At 36.1% G+C, this 20882-nt stretch overlaps 1 protein-coding gene across 1 annotated transcript in view; it reads left to right on the forward strand.

The window, feature by feature from the left end:
- Positions 1–20882, forward strand: part of LOC104855553 (myb/SANT-like DNA-binding domain-containing protein 3) — a 146407-nt gene that overhangs the window by 75237 nt on the left and 50288 nt on the right. The window contains exons 3-4 of the mRNA XM_019206115.2: positions 7626–7735; positions 17329–17458. Coding sequence (XP_019061660.1) covers positions 7626–7735; positions 17329–17458 — 240 coding nt within the window. The remainder of the gene's footprint in view (positions 1–7625; positions 7736–17328; positions 17459–20882) is intronic.

Raw genomic sequence — 20882 nt, forward strand, 5'->3', positions numbered from 1 at the left:
TTTTTTTTTTTTTTTTTTTTAAAGCAGCTCACCTTTTGGGAATCTTTTAGCTTAGTTTTCATAGAAGCAGTTTGTTTTCATTTAAATGAACTGTTGAAATTAGTAACAAGTATGTTGGGCATAATAACTAGTCTGGGTAGCATGTGTTAAAGGATAAGAACAATCCCTTGGTTGGAGCTAAAGTGCTCTTGGGTGTTCTGGAAAGGGTCCCTGATATCCTTGAGGACCCTTGTGCCATAGACATGGGTCTGTAGGTTTTACAGAGAAGAGCACACTTTGGTTAATCTGGAGAGTTGAGTAAGCTAGAGATAAATCCTAAGAGTGCTGTAGTTATAGACTGGACAGTAGGATAAGGAGAAAAGAATAAGTGAAAGGTGATCAGACTTGGGACTAGATTATTAGGTTAGAAGGGGAAGCCAGCAATTGTAAGACCTAAAGTCTCACTTCCACTCCACAGAGCGTGAACAGCCAAAAAGGCCTCCATAATGCTGGGCCCAACACTCAGCGAGGCTCCGGGAGCTCGATGGAGAACGAGAAACCCAGGAAGGAACACACCAGGCTAGATGGTAAAAGACCTTTGTTAGTCTGGCCAGAGGGCACTCTCAGAACCAAGTGGCTGGCTCAGAGAGGCGCCTAGCTCAGGGGCTGAGGTCCTCTTATAGGGAGTAAAAGAGGGGGTTAACATTTTTGGGCTCACAGACAGGGGACAAAGGTCTGCTGACTTGAGCTGGTGGTCAGCAGTCACATGCTCAACAGTCACATATTGATGAGTGACAGGTACCACCCATAGGATGTCTCAAAGGTCACCAAGACACTCCGGATGAGCAAACAGTTTGTCAATTAACTTGGGGCTCTATGTCTGGAGTCTCTAATTTACAGGTAGATTCAGATCGGGACTTCAAACAATACAAGAGTGATACACATTCTTAGGCCAGGGCTGGAACAAAGGTCGGGGCTGTGGCTACAATGGGAGGGGTTCAAGACACTGTCTCCTAGGCCCTTTGCTATTTAGCAAGGGCTTGTAATTTAGGTCCCACACAATGTCAACTGCTGTAGAAAATAAAGAAAAAAGTGGTAGGATGTGAGAAAACAAGCTATTGGATCTTTGGAATAGGGGATCTCATTCACCTTGAAGAAAAAGTCTTGAAAAGAGAGGAAGACAGGCTTGCTGGAGGTTAAGGCTTTATTATTAGCAGACATAAACTTGGAGTCAATATATTTAGGTTTCTTCATTGAAATAGGAAATAGCTGTGGTAATATGTTGAAATCCTGGAAGTTGCTGCTTATTTGACTTTCTTTATAGTGATTGTGTTAGGGAAACAAATGTAAATAAAGCCTTTGATTTCTTTCTTTCTTTTTTTTTTTTGGTACCGGGGATTGAACTTTGGTCCTTGCGCTTGCAAGGCAGGCCACCGAACCACTGAGCTAAATCCCTGACCCCTTTTATTTTTCACAGTGGTTCTCAACTGGGAGCGACCCCCTGCCCATGTTGGTGATGTCTGGAGACCTTGTTGGTTGTCACCGCTGGGGTGGGCCTATTGGCACAGTGGTTGGGGAACAGGGATGTTGCTCATCCTTTATTTAGTGTACAGCATAGCTCCTGCAACAAAGAAATATCTGGCCTAAATACTTATAGTGCCCAAATTGAGTAGCCCTAGATTCTATTCTTAACATTTTACAAAGTTTATTTCCTTTTAGCTTTCTGTAAGCATTAGCTAAACAAAACTACCTTCTGATTTGTGGAAGGGTAGTAAACAAGTCATAGCAATCTAAGGGCTGCTGGGTGTTATTTTGAATCATAGCCTGAACCTGATGAGTAGTACCAGAAATGGGGAATTTTGGTAGCTCCTGTTCCTAATAATCAGGGTTACTTCCTCTGGTATGCATTGTTTCCCAGCTTTGAAATGTTAATGAAATTTGAGACAAGTTTTGCATTTTCAGAATTGCCTGAGGGGCAGATTTGTAACGAGAGCAAAATATTTTTGTTTTGAGCCACTCTTTTGAGTGCTTCCTTGTGTAAAATACTTCTGTGTGGAGAATTAATTTTTGAGGACTTGAGTAATGGCTCATCCATTTTGCTGTATTTCCATTTTGGGCTCCAGAAGGCAGATGTGTAATCATCATCACCACTGACAGGTAGCAGAGTGCCCTCTTGACTCCTGGAGCTGTACAGAACACTTGAAAATATTCAGAAGATAATCCCAAAATAGGCTTCCTTCTGTAGCAAGTTTGAGCTGAAGCAGTGGTTCTCACACTTATTAGGAGGAAGAGCACCAGAAAGTCATGGTGCTCTTGACAAATTCATCAGTGTGGACTGTTATATAGCACAAAATTTGATAAGACTTTTGCTTATAAATATTTATTTGTTAAATTTACATGCAATTATTATATCAGGAATGTGTTTCACTGAATCTGTCAGTGACTTGACCAATATAGGCTTATATTTGTTTTACTATTTTATTTATTCACTCATTTGTTTCCTACAACAGAAAGTCTGGAGGGATGAATCCACAGTAGGTATGATGATTCCATGATTATTCCTTTTTAGTCTCTTGCTCTGTCTTTCAGTTCTACCACTTGAACCTGTAGTGTTCATCATTATACATGTAAGTTGCTAACTTTAGGCAATAGGTGTGCTCGCCAGTCAGGAAAAAGAATGGAGGAGTGAGAGAAAAAAAGACACTGTTTATATATGAACAATGGCAGAGAGCAAGGGAGACAAAGACAGGTTTCTTAGCTGGGTAATTTGTTTACCTAATCCAGTTGGGATTCCCTTACTAAGAAAGAAGGGAAGAACATATCTAAGGAAGACAATTATCAGTGACTGCCATAATATAAAACATATAAAATATATATTCATGAACTTGTGATATTCCTGATGTTGTGTTCTTATAATATACTGCTGGAATTTTCTATAATAATTTTTACTTATTTGCTGAATATTTTCTTATAGCTAGCAAGGAAGTAATCTTAGATATCGAAAATTTAAGAAATCAGCAAAAAAGCTTTAAAATGAGAACATTTGTAATTGCTTTTCCCCCTTTGCAAATGAGAAAATAAAAATTTTACTTGATTTTAATAACAATCATCTAGTCTAGTGTAGACTAGGGCACTAGTTTTCCTAAACAGCATGGTTTGGAGATCACTGATATTATATAGTAAGCAGTATTTGTGCTTACTATTAAATTACTTTGTCTCTGCTCTGATGCACATTGTTTTCCTGGATAAAAATGTCGTCTTTTAATATCACCTGTTATGGTTTATGTCTGGATGTCCCCCAAAGCCTCATGTGCTCGTAGGTGGGCTTTTGGGAAGTGATTGGATCAGGGGAGTGTGATGCTCATAAGTTTACAGCTAAATGTGACTTTGGAATATGGAGCCTGGTGGAGGAAGTGGGCCACTGAGGGAGTGGCCTGGAAGGGTCTCTCTTTTTCCCAGCTCTTCCCTTTCTTCTTTCTGCTTAGCTGCTGTAGTGTTATGAGCATCTTCTTCTCTGCTTTGCCCCATGCCATATTGCCCTTTATTGAAGTTAGCCAACTGTGGACTGAAACCTTGGCAAGCTGTGAGCTGAAATAAACCTCTCCTCTAAGTTGTGGGTATCAGATATTCTGCCTCAGCAAAGAGAAACTGATTAAGACATTATGGTTGGAGATAGTTAGATATTTTTTATTTTTAAATGTCTTTTTAAAATTCTCTATAATGATATATAATAGCAGTATCAGAAAAAAGCTTTATTAAATTTTCAGGGTTAATTGAATTGTGTCTTTTCAGACATTGCACTTTGTACTTCAAATCCCTTTTTTTTTGTACCAAAATTGAACTCAGGACCTTGTGCTTGCAAGGCAGGCACTGTGCCACTGAGCTAAATACCTGGCCCTTCAAATCCATTTTTATCCTTGACCTTTTGAAAGTCCTAAAGCAGTTGTAGACTATCGTGCTAATTTATTCCCTTTATTATTGACTATATTGAATGCATCACTAATTGTTCCATAAGCGAGCAAGAATATAAGCTCCTTGTTATATATTTTCCTATACAGAGTAGATGCTTAATAAGAGATTCCTGCAACTAAATAATCACATTCAACATATTAACATATAGCATAGATTTGATTACAAGATAGGCATAATATAAAGCATGACTAATAACCAGAGTAGTTAGAATTTCATGGTTTTTACCTTAATTAATATAGGGCACTGTCATACTGTGTTGTCTGTTGCTATAACAGAATACCTGAAACTGAATAACTTATAAAGAAAAGAGGTTTATTTTGGTTTAAGAGGCTGGGAAGTCCAGGGAGTATGGTGAGAGTCTTGTGCTGCTTCATTTCTTGGTGGAAAGCAGAACACCACATAGGTACATGCAGAAGAGAGAAAGGGCAGCTGAACTCCTGAGCTAGCTAACTAACTAGTTCCTTTGAGGAATACATTAATCATTCATGAGGGCTCTGCCTCAGTGACCCATATACCTCTCGTGCTCCACTCCCAGTACTTTTACACTGAGGAATTAGGGCTCAGCATATGAACTTTTGGAGAACACACTCAAACCACAGCAAACCTCCAGCTCCCTCACAAGTGCCTCCAACCAGATTTATTCTGAGAGTCACCAGGTATTTTCATGTGGGCTCACTAAGGTGTTCTGGCCACTGCCACATAGCATCTTTTCCTTTCTGGGATGTTTGCTGCACCTGCAGGTGTGCATTGGTATCCCCTGCCAGCAATCAGACACTACTTTTCTTTCATCTATGCTGGTGATGGCGCACCTTTTAGAGCTTTCAGTGATACAAATAGCTTTCTACATCATGCATGCCATAGGTTCACCACCACTTGTCTGTGCTGTTCTGCCAGGGATGCTGCTGATAGGCCTGGCTGTTGAGGCTTTCATCTTTTGTTTTCCCCTTCTATTGTAACTTGACCTATGAGCATCAAAGCAGAGCTTTTTATCTTGTCATTTCAGATAGGGAAATGGGAAAGCCATTCTTAATTTCTAGTTGTAGCCCTTGTCTGTATCATGATAAGCTTTTAGGGTTGGACAAGGGCAGCAGTTCACGTGATAGACCCCACACTTTGCTTGGGCTTCCTTCTCTTGCTCAAGGCTTTGTTTGTTGGACCAACTTTTTCTGCCTTGCTTTAGTAAAGATGATTATTTCCCTGAAATATTTCTTAGTCCCTCATGCAAACAGATTCATCACCATCTTGAGGTCAGTAAATATGCGAATATTAGTGGATTCTAGTATGTACTGTGCTGTGAAGTACAGCAGGTAAAACATTACAGCTCAAAAGAATCTCAAGCCAAGGTAGCAATGTAACTTAGAGTATGCTTAGTGTGGGATCAAAATTGTGATCCTCTTGCCTCAGCTTCACAGTGGAATTACAAGCATATGTCACCACACACTACTTCAGTGTATGATTTTAACTCACAGACAAAATAATAACTTTTATTCTTTTTTATATCTAGTTGTATTATAGATTCTAGTTGATCCCAGTGTGAGCTTTAAGCCTCCAAAGAAGAGAAATACATTGCATTTTTATTTCTCAGATTGTGCAGTTCTTTTTTCTGTGACCCATAAACTTGGTTAAGCTGGTAGCTGAGCAAAGATGCATTCTTTCCATTCTTTCCAGGGCAATTCATTATTAATACAATATTTAGTTATCTTCTGTGAGTCTGAAGCTGCGAATTCAATAGTATTTGGAACTGGACCATGTATTAAGTTCCTAGTATGAGTGTAGAAGCATATAGTCAAGGGAGAAAGGGAAGATTGAACAAAAATTGAGAGAACCAAGAACCTAAAACCTTCATGTCCCTCTCAAGAAAGAATTAAAAGACCATCTTCTATAGCTGGAATAGTTTGTGAAACAAAATAGCAAAACAGCTTTGTGAGTTACCTCTTATTGTAAGTGTGAATTCTTGAACTTTAGAGTAATCCAGTTCTGTGCACTTGAGATCCATTTAAGAAAGAAGAAATTGTAACCCACAGATACATAGACTATTTTTTCCAGAGTGCAGTGCTTGCTTCAAAGTGGCTACTCATGTAAATACTGCTGTTTCTTGTGTATTCTGATTTGTGCTAGTCAGTTTTTCATCATTATGACAAAATACTGAGAATAACAACTTAAAGGAGAAAATATTTATTTTGGCTTACAATTTGTTTCAGTGCATAGTTGCTGGCACCATTGCTGTGGACCCATTGTGAGGGAGAACATCGTGGCAGAAGGTCAAGATTAAGCAAGACTGCTCACCTCATGGTGCCAAGGAGGAAGAGAGAGCAAGGGAGCGGGAGGGACAAAATATGTCCTTTGAAGCCAGTGATTTCTTTCTCTAGCTAGGCTGTGCTTCCAGAGTTTCCATCATCTCCCAGTAGCACCATCAGCTGGGGATCATGCTCTCAACATATGAGCTATTTGGAGAGCATTTAAGACTCAGAACATAAGGTATTTGATTGCTAGTACCTAGGAATAGCAGACCCAAACACACCATTGTAGAGCAGTGAGAACAAATGGGAAGAGGTCAGTGAAATGTCACTAGAATAGATGGTTACTAGACACTGAATCTCCTTCTCAATGTACAAATATTACTTTGAAATCTAGAAATAGAAAAGAATCAGTGATAACAGATTGTTGGGGAAACATCCTCAGAGATCTCTTGTTGAGGATTCGTGATCTATAATGCAGGAGACCTTGTGCTTACCCCAGAATCGCTCAGCCACTAAATGGCAATCTGAGGTTCAATTTAGGCCTCTGTGCTCTGAGACTCACATGATCATGAATATACTGGGATGTTTTAAAAATAATCACTTGTTATATGCACAAGTCCATTTGTTTTTAAAGCTCCTATTTCTAATAGGGAGGATATGAAAATTGTATTGCAATGGTTTTTACCTAGTTCCATGTGAATGGCAACTTTACTTAGCACTAACCTTGAAGCAGTTTATTTGGTTTTGGAGAAAGCTTAATATGATGCTTCCAGCTAAGGAGTAACAGTCTTGGAGTAGGAGCAGAATCATCATAGAATGATGCTCTGTGATAACAGTTGACTCTTGTTTTCGTGTAGTAAAGTAAAATCAGTCATTTATAAATTTCAAGTCTAATGATTTTAAATCTCTTTAATCCCGTGTATACAGATCTTCTATATCTATTACATGAAATTCAAATTCATTTTATACTTCTCTTATAATTAAAATTGTTTATCTAGAATGAATAATGATTACTCATAAAATTTATTGTTAGTATAAAAAGATGATGCCTTGTAGTTTTTTTATTATCATTATGAGTTAAGTTACTCACTGGAAAAATAGTCTATAAAGTTAAGACATTGTAAGAAGATTATCTTAAGGACTTGCCGGACTAAAAGAGAAAAATTCCACAGATTTGTATTGGGGATTTATTAAGTCCTGAAATTTTGAGTTTCATTTGGGAATAGGTTTCACAAATGAAAAAAGCATGTTATGTAGGAATCTGTTTAAGGTATGCTTTATATTCTGTAGAGCTTGCTTTGTGTATATTGTCTTACATCTGTAAATGAGATGTGCAGTACATTTAAGGATTGGCTTTTTTATTTATCTGTGCACATCTGGAGTAAAAAAAAAAAGCCAAATATATATATGAAACAGTTTTTTCTTCTCTTGCAGAATTAAATGTAAGGGAATCTGATGCAAGAGTTTGTGATGAATCATCATGTAAATATGGAGGAGTCTGTAAAGAAGATGGAGATGGTTTGAAATGTGCATGTCAATTTCAGGTGAGGAAACCAAACGTATTTTGAAATTTTTAATATTTTTCACATTTTATAATTCTGCATTTTTGAAATTAAGACGTGTAGAACATGTTGAACCCCATAAAAAAGTTGAGTTCACAGCCCAGCAGTTCTTCATTGTCAGATGAAAGCTTTGTCGTAGTCACTTTTTTTCATCACAGAGACACAGTACTGACACCCACAACTTAAAGGAGGAGAGATTTATTTTGACTTAAGTTTCACAAGTTTTAGTCCTTACATGGTCAGCAGCATGTTGGAAGAACCTAGGTGCAGGAAAGCTGCTCTTGTTCTGGAAGCCAGGAAGCAGAGAGCTGAGGGAGGAGCGGGGAAGCAGGGAGGGAGGCACACCCTGCCAGGTCACACCTCCAGTGACTCACCTCTTCTGACCAGTTCCTGTCTCCTAACAGAAGTCAGCTCTACCACTCCCATAGTTCAGTCACCTTTCGAAAGCCTCACTATGATTGCATGAGGCTTTCATGGGGTCACCTAGAGGTAGACCATGACAGCCCTGTTATTTGTACTCCCTGTACTTCTTCCATGAAAATAAAGGGGACAGACTGGCAATAAGAGATGTGAGAATCCTTTTGAAAAATTAAGTTTTATCCAACTGTAGGATATAATTGCCACCAAAAGCAAATCAGGTACAAGTTGCAGTAGAAACTCTTATTATGGATCTTTTTTCCTTTTCTTCTCCTCTTAGCCTGGCTCTTTCCTTTTCATTCCCACTTGTTGCTGTCTTAGCTCTTTAGGCTAAGGAACTCAACTGACTTGGACCTTTAGGGTAAGTCAGAGTTACAAATGAACTAGAAAGTGAAACCTCAAACTGATATATCTTTGCTTCCTGGGGGCTGATTTATTTGTGATTCTGTTGTCTGAAAAAGTAAAAGAAGGGAAATGGAATATGTTACATTTAATTTTTCTTTTATTTTCTGTGATTAAATTATTATTTGGCTTCCATGTGTTTCTCACAAGATGGTTCCTGATTCAGGATTTGAGATGAGATATGGGGAGGTAGATTGTTTTTCACTTACCATCTTGTTCTAAATCCTAAATTTTGGATTTTGAGAGGGGGAAAGGGTTCAGAAATCAGGAGTAAATGTATGGTACAGTTAGTATTTCCAGTAACCCTGTGACTTCAGGAGACTTTTCTGTGTGACCTCATGTAATTTCTTCAGTATCAACTTAATATTGTAATGAGAATCAAAATTGGAAAGAGCTTGCATGTGAAAACTCTCTGAAAACAATAAACCACTATATTGTTTATTTTCACTAAAAGAAGTGGAGAGTTTGAGGAGGAAGGGTAGGTGTATATATATACTGCTGTGGTGACAGCCAGGTTTTTCATGGCCAAAAGGGACTATCTGTTAAGTTACAGGGAGTGATAAGAGGATTTTTCTTGGGCATTTTCACAGTAGCTGCCTTCTTCCAGGCTTGCTCAATAACTTTTGGCCAGCTTCAGATCCTTCTGCCCATTGACTGAAGATTATCAGTTCTTCTTCGCCTCCTGTGCCTTTCCATAGGGCTACTTTAACACAGAAGCCGGTTTATCTAGAATGACATGAGAGGTCAGTGATAGTTCAGACTGTTTTCCCCTGTATTGTATGTGTCATTTTTCTCAGGCTACTCTCAAGATTTTCTCTTTACTTCATTTTTTTCATTTTTCACTTTGAAGTACTCTGTATGGTTTTGTTTTAATATGTCTTGTTTGGAGGTGGCAGAGCTTCTGAAATCTTTAAATTAATGTTTTTCATTAATTTTGGGAAGTATTTGGTCATTCATTAACTTTGGGCAGTATTTCATAAAATGTATTTTTCTGTCCATTCTTTTTTCTAATCTAGGAGTTTAGTGACATGTTAGACCTTTCGATACTGTCCTAAGCCACCTGAGGGTATATCTGTTTTTCCAGTTGTTCTTTCTCTCATTAATTTTTGTGGATTTACAGGTTGCAAACATGCCACTTTTTATAAATTAAAACTGTACTTCATATTCTTTGCCTAATTTTTTGAGAACATTTTCATTTTTCCTTGTGTTGATTTGTAAAGCGACACATGCATGTGTGTGTGTGTGTGTGTGTGTGTGTGTATGCACGTGTGATTGCTGTATGTAATAGTATTTGAATACTTACAATGTTGAGTATTTTATATCCTCAGCTCATACACTTCTAGGAGCTGTTTCGATGGTTTTAAAAAGAGTAACATAAACCATAGTAAACAACTTGAAAAATATAAGAACATAAATAAGGAAAAAGGTTTTCATACTCCAGCTAAACTAAACTATCAGTTGCTCTTCTTAGAGGAACTTCTGCTACTATTTGTATATTTTTCTAAAAATATTCTATGTGCATGCAAACCTATATGTGATTTAATTTCCCTTTTATGTACATAAATCACTTAATAGGATTTACCTTAGAGATTATTTCTTGTTTGTTTATGTTGCAAAATCAAAGAATTGTGCATTTTAAAGAACTTATCCTAGTTTCATTTTCTGCTTTTTTCTTTTTAAAAACTATTTTTAATTGCTAAATTATGTGTAACTTTAATGTTATTTTATGACATTAAGTTTTTCTAAATTTCACATTATATTTATCTTTGTGTTTTTGTCTTTATGGTTCTTCTTTTCTTCCTTGTTTAAGGTCATATGTGGGTTTGATTACAGAAACTAATAAAGTATTCTCTAAATAATGAAAAAAAAGAATAAGATAAGACTATAAGAGCAAGAAGCAATTTAAATATGTTCAGGGACCATTCTCATCTCCAGAATTAAGGATTATTTTAATGTTTCATCATTGCCTTTTCTCTTTTACTTTCCTTTTAGGTTTTATTTTATGATTCCCTATTTTTAATGTTCATACAGAGATTTCTTTAACTGAAATACCGAATAGTTTCTTTGATGTCAAAAACTATAATAGTACACAGGATCCTAATGAGATAATTAATAATGCGAAATAGGAAGTAAAGGGCTAAAGGTGTAGGGAAAGTGGGAAGGGTGGGGGAAAGGTAATAAGGGAGAGGAAAAGAAATAGAGAAACTGAAAAATGGAAACAAAGTGTTTGTAAATGGGGAGGGGAGGAGGGGGTGAAGGGAGGGCAGGGACAAGGGGAAAAAATGAGAACCAAGACCTGTCATGTGAAGGTACAGAATTCAATGATGAATGTAACTGTATTGTATACCTAGATTGTACCAATAAACTCAATAAAAAGGAAAAAAATTAAAAAAAAAGTCTTTGTCAGGCATAGTGTGGTATATGCCTGGAATCTCAACACTCTGGGGGTTGAGAATGGATGATTGATGCCAGTTTCTGGCCAACCTGGGCTATATACAGTGAGTTCAAAGCCATCTTGAACTACATAGGAAGACCCTGTCTTAAAAAAACAAAACAAAACATCCCCAAAACCAAAACCCCAAAGTCTTTCCCTGAAACATTAATTTTGTTGTACTGGGGATTGAACCCAGGGTCTTGTACATGTTAGACAAGTGTTCTTTGCCACTGGGCTACCTCCTTAACCCATTAATTAATTAACTATCTAATTCATTATTTATTTTGAGACATGGTCTTGCTACCAGGCTGCCTCAAACTTGTGGTTCTCCTGCTTCAGCCTCCTTAGCAGCTGAGATTACAGGCATGTACCACCATACCTAGTTCCTGCAACTCTTATTATAAAGAAATAGTGTTTTAAGCATACTTAAATAGCAAGAAAATCCTCCTTTGTATTCTTAGAGGTAGCATAGCAGGAAAGGGAAATATAAGTTAGCAGGTGAGATCAGTGGCCATTTGTCCTAGGCTAAATACTGAGGCTGTAAAGATGTTTAAAGATAGGCTCCTTGCCTGGTAGGAGGGAACTGCCTAAGGGCTTACATCATACTTTCCTTGATGTTCCTGTCAAGGAAACATCTTCCTTTGACTACTTTGCTGTCCTATAAGCTTGTAAAAATCTGTTCAAATTAAATTTAAATTATTGCTAGCTTGAAAACAATGGTTTGATAATGTACATTAAATACTCTTCTGCTGGATACCTTAGCAATGTCTTTCACCTTAAAAAACATGATTCAACATGTTGTTAGTGCTAATATAAGCTTTCTGGGACATGATTTAAATACATTTTAAAACATAATAGGATTTTATATGAAAGTTTAAATTTGTTTCTTTTTCAGTCTTCTAATAAAAGTGATGGTCACAAATATATAAACAAAGCTAGTTTATTAATTTTTGTACAAAGAAAAGTGATAACGCTGAATCTTTCCCTTAACACGTATTTGCTATGGCTTTTTTTTTTTTTTTTGTTCTTTCTTTCTTTCTGTTTTTGGATACCAGGGATCAAACTCAGAAACTTGTGTTTGCGAGGCAGATGGTAGCACCACTGAACTAAATCCCTGGCCCTCTGCTGTTTTCTTTTTTTCTCTTTTTCTTCTCTCTGGAGTTTTCTGGATTATGTGTCTTTCTTCCTGAATTTACAAGTGTCTGTTCTTGCTAGGTGCTGTGTCTTCTTATCAAATCTCTGTATTAGTAAGTTTTCTAGAGAAATAGAACCCGTAGGACACACATACACATTTGTAGGACACAAATGTGAGAGGGATTTTTATTATAAGGAATTGGCTCTTTCAATTTTGGAGGCCAAAAAGTCCCACAGTCTGTTGTTTTTGTGTTGAAGGTTAAGGAACTCCAGTGGAACTCTAAGTCCCTGACTTGTTCTCAAGGCCCGAAAACCAGAGGACTGATATTCCATCTCAAGCAGTCAGGGAGAGAGAGAATTTTCCTATCCTCTGCCTTTTTCTTCTTTAGATGTCTTCAATGGAATGGATCATGTTCAACTCCATATCCGGTAGAGCAATCTGTTTAACTTGGTTCCCCGATTCAGTGCTAATTTCATCTGGAAATACTTTCACAAACATATCCAAAATTTTTAAAAAATCTGGGTACTCTGGGGCCCAGTTAAGTTGAAACATGAAATCAACCATAACAACCTACATATATTCTTATTCATTGTAGTTGGCCCAATTCCTGATATACTATAGGTACACAATAAATGCTTGAATGGTTGTGGCTCCAGAGTTGTATGTTGCTGTATTTTTCTGAGCTAATTTTACGTAGGTGGTGGTATCCTTACATTCTTCCAAAGAGAAGTTGAAGGTGAAAGTTCCTTCCCCCAGCAAGAGAGGCAGCTGGACCTTAGGTCAGAGATGTCTTCCAACATTGATGCATAAGGCAAAAATCACATGTTGTTAAAATAGCTCAGAACCCTTCATTTGCTTCTAAGTGTACTGGGAAGCCTCTAGAAGGGACCCCTGGAGACTGAGAGGGACCAAAGAATAGCAGGACTACTTTTCTATTTCAAACTCATTTCTAGGTATCTGCTTGTGAGGTTAAATTTCAGGGCCATTAAATCCTCTGTCAGCTGTCACCAAATGATAGAAGGTAAGTCATTGCTGTGTGTGCGTAGTGGTTAAATACATCACCTGTGAGGAAATGAGGCTCTTCTACTTCTTCACTTCTTCTACTGTGACCCTGGGGAAATATGTAAGGTTCAGAAGTGATAATAGCAGTAACAAAAATAGGTAATATTGAGAATTTACCACAGCCAGATACAAATGCTAAAGGTAGATTTCTCATAACAATTTTAGTAGATGGGGACTATTATGATTACCATTACACAGATGGATAAATAATGCTGGTGATAGCTTATAGTCCCAGGATCTGGACTCAGGCATTTTTAACTTCAGAACTTTAACTATAAGTATTAAGCCATGTGCTTCACATGATGTTATGATATTTAAATTAAATAGGGTATTTAAAATTGTGACCCATTACTTAATAGATACTGTTTAATAGATGTTAAGATTTTTAGTTCTATCAGACTTAATGCTCTTTTTTAATAACCAATAATTTATGTCCTATTTTTTATTACTCTTAAATGAAATTCATAGTTTAACCTATATAACACATAACTAAAGAAATGAATATAATGAATAATTGTAATATAAAAGAAAAATAAATGTAATTTATAATGTATAAATATTTCAGAATGTAAATGCTTAGGCATGATTACACCAGAAGACAGTACAGTAGTCAGATACTTACATATACTCTGTATCAAAAACTGCAGTGTACTTGTAATGAATATTTGTATTTAAAAAAATCTAAAGCAGTTTCATTACAGAAGCACATGAAAACAAAAGAAGTAGAGGTATGGTGGATGCTAGAATAAAAATGAATATTAGGATAAGGTGTAACATACTAGTTTCTACATGAATGACTGGAGAGACATTCAAAGATTATGTGGTATTTGCAAATCTTTATTGCATATCCTTTCCTTTGCAGTATATCTGGTATTCTTGGAATTCACCTGCTAAATAACAGTGAAGTCTCTTTGTGATTCTGACAACCGAACATTCATTAGCACTGTCCCCTAGGGGGCAGTATTGGCACCTTTGAGAACTCTTAGAAAATCATTAAACATACATTGAGGGAAGAGGTGTTCAAAAGCTTACGAACAGACATTTTTCAGACAAAGAAATAAAAGCAGCAAGTAAATATATGAAAAAATGTTCCACATCACTGGTCATTCGAGAGATGCAGATGAAAACAACATTGAGATTCCACCTCACCCCACAAAGAATGGCTGCTATCAAGAAATCAAACAATAGCAAATGTTGACGGGGTTGTGGGGAGAAAGGAACCCTTCTCCATTGTTGGTGGGAGTGCAGACTGGTGCAACCACTATGGAAATCAATATGGAGATACCTGAAAGAGCTGGAACTAGAGGTTCCATTTGACCCAGCCATCCCTCTTCTGGGTATCTTTCCAAAAGAATTAAAAGAATCCTACCACAGTGTTGTATGCACACCCATGTTTATAGCAGCACAGTTTTTAATAGCTAAAACTTGGAAACATTCCATTTGTCCATCAGTTGGAAACTGGATAAAGAGGATATGGTTTTCCTATAAAATGGAATATTACTCAGCCATAAAGAATGAGAAACTAGATTCATTCATAGGAAAATGGATACATATTGAATGTTAAGTGAAATAAATAAGTCACACATGTGTAAATACTGAATAGTTTCTCTGGTGTGAACAAACTATAATAGTACATAAGATCCTAATGAGATAATTGACAATGTGAAACAGGAAGAAAAGGGCTAAAGGTGTAGGGAAAGTGGGAAGGGTAGGGGAAAGGTAATAAGGGAAAAGAAAAAAATATGAGAAAATGAAAAGATGGAAATAAAGTGTTTGTAAATGGGGAGGAGAAGAGGGGGTGAAGGGAGGGCAGGGACAAGGGGAAAAATGAGAACCAAGACCTGTCATGTAAAGGTACAAGATCCCAATAATGAATGTAACTGTACTGTATACCTGAAATGTACCAATAAACCCAATAAAGAACAAAACAAAACAAAAGTTCATAGAATTAGAACTTGGCATCTTGGAGTTTATAGTGTCCTTTGCTAGTTATGTATTGTATAATTACAAAGTATTGTTTGACTCATGCAGAGATAATAGTTATGAAGTGCAGATTTTAGGAATAAAGAATTAAGAGCGTAAACTATGAGAGATTGGAGGACTCTAGGGCTTACTAAATAAAATTTGAGTTTTAATAAATGTTGATGTAGGTTGCTGTTCATACTAAACGTTTAGCAACTCAACTTGGGAATAAAAAATTTTTATTAGTGACAGATGGCTTTTACCAATGCTTGATCTGTGGTAGTGTGACAAATTTGTGTTTCATAAAGTAAATCTGATCACTTGTTAAAAGTAAATAGTAAATCTTACTCATTGCAGAAAAATTGAGAAACAGAAAAATCATAAAAACATAGTGTGAAAAAGTCAGTGTTTTCTAGGATTTATTTTATGCATTTTTCTAAAATGGAATATATAACTTAATTTCTCGATACTTTTTAAATTATCATATTCTTTAAAAAATTTGCATTCATTTTCGTGGAGTAGGTAATGCTTTTTAAAATGGCACAACATTCCCAGGAATTACATACCTGTTTTTAACTTAATGTTTACATTAGCTTTTCCTGTCACACAATAAATATCCTTTTGGAAGTTAATTCTTTTTTAAAAAATCTATTTATTGATTTTTTGAGACAGGGCCTCACTATGTAGTTGAGACTGACCTGGATCTCACTATGTGGTCCAGGCTGGTCTTGAACTCACAGTGACCCTTCTGCCTCAGTCTCCCCATTGCTGGGATTACAGGTGTGCGCCACCACACCTTGCTGGAAGGTAATTCTTTTTTTTTTGGTACTGGGGATCGAACTTGGGTCCTTGTGCTTGCGAGGCAGGCGGTGAACCACTGAGCTAAATCCCTGACCATTTAGAAGTTAATTCTTGATGACTACAATATTAATGACTTGAGAAAATATAAAATGTTGTGATTAAACATTGCCTTATTGGATATTTAGATTTTATAGTAAAAATTTTTGTTTGAAAACCCTGTAGTAAACATTTGTCTACAAGTTGTCTTTAGAGAGATTTGTAAATGTATAATTCTGGATCAAAAACTGCAATCATTTTTCGGGACTTTTGCTACCAACTTAAATGATGTTCCTCAAAAGTTGAACCAAGTTAGATGACCAGAACTAGTATATTGGGATACTTACCTAATTGAAATTTTTTTAAATTGCCAACTTTTAAGTTAAAAATAATGTCTTATTTTTAGTACATAGCTTTATTGCTAGTGAAAATCAGCCACTTTTAAATGTTATCTGGCCATTTGTAATTTTTCTAATAAATAGTTTCAGTCTACTTATAATTAATTTGTATTCTTGTATTTTAATAAGGGTAATAACTTCAATCATACTATAGTTTCCCCAGATTTTCAAACTTTAATCATTTATGATATTTTGATATGTAAATGTTTTAATGTTTTTTAAGGATACAAGTTCACTGTCATTTCTCAAATTTGAATCGCCTTTTCCTTCTGCATCCGTTAATCCTTCAAGGCTCAATTTCACAATTCCACTTTCTCTGAGGAGGTGTTCCTTGAATACACAATAATACCAGGTTGTAGAGACACGTATTGTTTATTCATTTGGAACATGATCTAGCTTTGCGTTATGTATTTTTTCTATTTTGAAGGCTCTCACAAGATTATAAGTTCTCTGAGGACAATGATCAGCTTATATTTTTGTGTACTGTAGCATTTTTTTTTTACTTTTCTATAAAATTTTGAACAAATGAATTACCCAAATAGTGCTTTTTACAAACTTTTTCGAGAATTTTCTCTTACTATCTCAAATGAGTTTTCATAGTATGAAAATGAAATAGTATGGGATTTTCAGTCTCATTTTTGTGGAGTAGTTGATAACTATTTTCATTATGAATGTGAAAAAAGTATGAAGTAGCAGCATAAGTTTTTTTATTTTTTGGTACTGAGGTTCAAACTCAGGCCCTTGTGCTTGTGAGGCAAGGCGGCAGAACCACTGAGCCAAATCCCCGGCCCAATAAGTTTTCTTTTTTTAAAACCAAGTAAAAGAATAACCTAGTCAGAAGAATACTGTGATATTGCATTCATGCATATGAAATAAACTATTAATATTCATGCCTAGTTCTGAGAGTTTATTTTTGTTTCTTTTGCAGTGCCATACAAATTACATTCCTGTCTGTGGATCAAATGGGGATACTTATCAAAATGAGTGCTTTCTTAGAAGGGCTGCTTGTAAGCACCAGAAAGAAATAACAGTAGTAGCACGAGGACCATGCTACTCTGGTATGTATAATATTCTTCAGAGCAAATTTTAGGAATGGTTCTATCGTATTTTCTAAGGAAGTTTCCAGCCAGATATATATTCATAGAATTGCTGCCTGGATTGGTAGTGATTGTGTGAGGAAGCCAGAGAGCTGTTTTTCACTCCTATTTCATGTCATCTGGTTTTGTAATCATTGTGTGACTTCTTACTACATTTTAAAGCCTTTATGCCTTTTTTGTGAAGACTTTGCATATCCTTTGCCTTATGGGTTTGAACATAGAGTAAGATTGGGGGATGGCATCGGAGAGGTGAGAAATATCTATAGAAAGCCATCAGTAGCATTTCAGGTTGTGCTTCTTTTCAAGCTATTCTAATTTTACCCATTACCCTCAAGCTGTTTAATTTACAGTGGTACTGCGTATTTTGTGTTCATGCACAAAGGATGGCTGTAGTTGTTCGTCACCTGATGCAGAGTGTGCAAACAGAAATAAAATTTTGGCAAATGCTTCTGTTTGTGAACCAAATTGTCCACAAAGCATTAGTGAATTGAAGTACCACTATATTGGGCTTCTTATTTGAGAAACTGATATTGAAGCTCATGTGTTTGATTTACTTCACTTAACATTATGGTCTCAATGTATATCTACTTTACTAAAATGACTCGAATTTTATTGTCCTTCTTTATGGCAGAGTAGTACTCCATAGTGTATAAACACCACATTTTCTTCATCCATTCATCTGTTGATGGACATACAGGTTTCTTCCAAGATTTAGGTATTTTGAGTAGTGCTACTGTAAACACAGTTATGCATTCATCACTGTGATATGATATCGTTAACTCTTTAAGGACGATACCTTAAAGGGAATAGTGTCAAATGAAATTTCTATATTTAGGTTTTTGAGGAATCTCCATACTGATATCCATAGCAATTGTACCAGTTTATTCTCCCAACATCAATACAGAAGTTTTCCTTTTTCTCTGGACCTTTTCCAGCTTTTATAATTGGTTGATTTCTTGACAACAGACATTCTTTGAGGAGTAAGATAGCATCTCAGTGTTGTTTTAATTTGCCTTTCTGTAATGGCCAGCAGTGCTGAACACTTTTTCATGTATTTGCTGTTTGTACTTTTTCATCGGAAAAGTTTAAGATGCCCATTTTTGGATTGGGTCTTTTACATTTAGGGGGCCAAGTTTTTTTGAGTTCTCTATATATTCTAGATATTAGTCCTTTGAGGAGTAACTTGCAAAAATATTTTTCCATTCTGTAGGTTGTCTCTTCTATTCTATTGGTGGTTTCCTTTCTGTGCAGGAGCTTTTTAATTTGATGTGATCCCATTTGTTGATGCATGGTATTTCATGTGCAACCAGGGTCTGTGCATATGACTTCAAGGGTTTTACCCATTTTTTTCTTCCAGCAGATTGTTTCTGTTTTATTACTCAGATCATTGATCTATTTTGATTTTAGTTTAGTGCATGGTGAGAGATACTGGTCTAAGTTCAGTCTCTGACATATGATAGCCAATTTTCCTACCACCATTTGTTAAAGAGGCTGTCTTTTCAAAGGATTTGGCCCTTTGTTGAAGATAAGGTAGCTGAGTATGCCCAGAGTTGTTTCTGCATCCACGATGGTGTTCCACTGATCCACAAGTCTTTATTTTGCCAATTCTATGGCCCCCCTTTGATCGCTTCAGCTCTGTAGTGTAACTTGAAGTCCAGGATTGTGATGCCCGTCTTGCCCTTGTTGCCCAGAATTGCTTTTGCTATTCTAGGTCTCTTGTGATTCCATATGAATTTTAGGATTGCTTTCTCCAGTTTGGTGAGGAAGGCTGTTGGTATTTTGATTGGGATTGCATTAAATCTGTATAACAGTTTTGGAAGTGTAGCCATTTTGACTACAATATATTGGTTCTCCCTATCCAGGAACAGGGGATATCTTTCCATTTTCTGATATTCTTTTTCAGAGTACTATAGTTTCCATTATAGAGGTCTTCCACTTCCTTAGTTAGATAATTCCTAAGTATTTCATTTTTCTTGATGCTATTGTGAAGTTTTTGTTTCCTTAGTTTCTTTCTCGGTGAATTTATTAGTGGTGTACAAGAATTCTGTTAATTTTTGTATGTTGACTTTGTATCTTGCTGTGCTGCTGAATTTGTTTATTCTAGGAATCTTTTGGTGGCATTTTGATTTTTGAGTGTTGACTTTGTATCCAGTTACTGAATTTGATTTTACTTCTAAAAGTCTTTTGCTGGAATTTTTGGGGTCTTCTGTGTAGAGGATCATGTCATCAGCAAAAAAAATGATAATTTGAATTTTCTTTCCTATTCACATCCTTTTTATTTCTTTTGTCTAATTGTTCTGGCTAATTTTCAAGAACTATATTGAACAGGAGTGCTGGTAATGGACATTCTAGTCTTGTTCCTGATTTTAGAGGGAAAGCTTTCAGCTTTTTCCCATTTAATATGGTGTTGGCAGTAGGTTTATCATAAATGGCTTTTATCAGATTGAAATAAAGTCTTCCTATACCCATTTTCTTCAGCTTTTTTAAAATCATGCAAGGATGTGGGATTTCATCAAATGCTTTTCTCTGCATCTATTAAGATGATCATATGATTTTGTCCTGATTCTGTTTATGTGGTATATTACATTTATTGATTTGTGTATGTTGAACCATCCCTACATCCCTGGAGTGAACCTACTTGATCATGATATATGATCTTTATGATAATTTGGTGTATTCTTTTTGCCAGTACATTTTTTTTTTTTTTTTTGGTACCCAGTAATGAACTTGGGACCTTGCACTTGTGAGGCAGGGGGTGGAACCACTGAGCTAAATTCCTGGGGCCTTCTGTTTGCCAGTAATTTATTGGTGATCTTTACATTTGTATTCATTAAAGAGGTTGGCCTATAGTTCTTTTTTTTTGGTTGGGTCCTTTTCTGATTTTGGAGTCAGTGTAATGTTTGCTTCCAGGAATGATTTTTGTTTTGATCTCATTAAAGAGTTTGAAGAATGTTGGCATTAGATATTCTCTAAAATTCTTGTAGAATTTAGCAGTGAATCTGTCAGTAGCTGGGCTTTTCTTAGTTTGTAGCTTTTAAAATTACTTAAATTTCATTGACTGATAATATATTATTCAGGATTTATATATCTTCTTGGTTCAGCTTTTGTAGTTCATATGTATCTAGGAATCTGTCCATTTCTTATGAATATTCCATTTTATTAGAATAAAGATTCTGAAATAGTTACCAAAGATTATCTGGATTTCGGCAGAATCCATTGTGATTTTTGCCTCTCTCATTTCTTTCTTTCTTTTTAAAAAAAATTTTTTTTTTTTGGTACCAGGCATTGAACTCAGGACCTTGTGCTTGCAAAGCAGGCAGCAGAACCACTGAGCTAAATTTTACCCTGGCCCTGCCTCTTTCATTTCTTTTTCTTTCTTTTCTTT

The sequence above is a fragment of the Fukomys damarensis genome, unplaced genomic scaffold (genome assembly GCF_012274545.1).
Source record: "Fukomys damarensis isolate Sample0158 unplaced genomic scaffold, DMR_v1.0_HiC HiC_scaffold_36, whole genome shotgun sequence".
Taxonomy (NCBI): domain Eukaryota; kingdom Metazoa; phylum Chordata; class Mammalia; order Rodentia; family Bathyergidae; genus Fukomys; species Fukomys damarensis.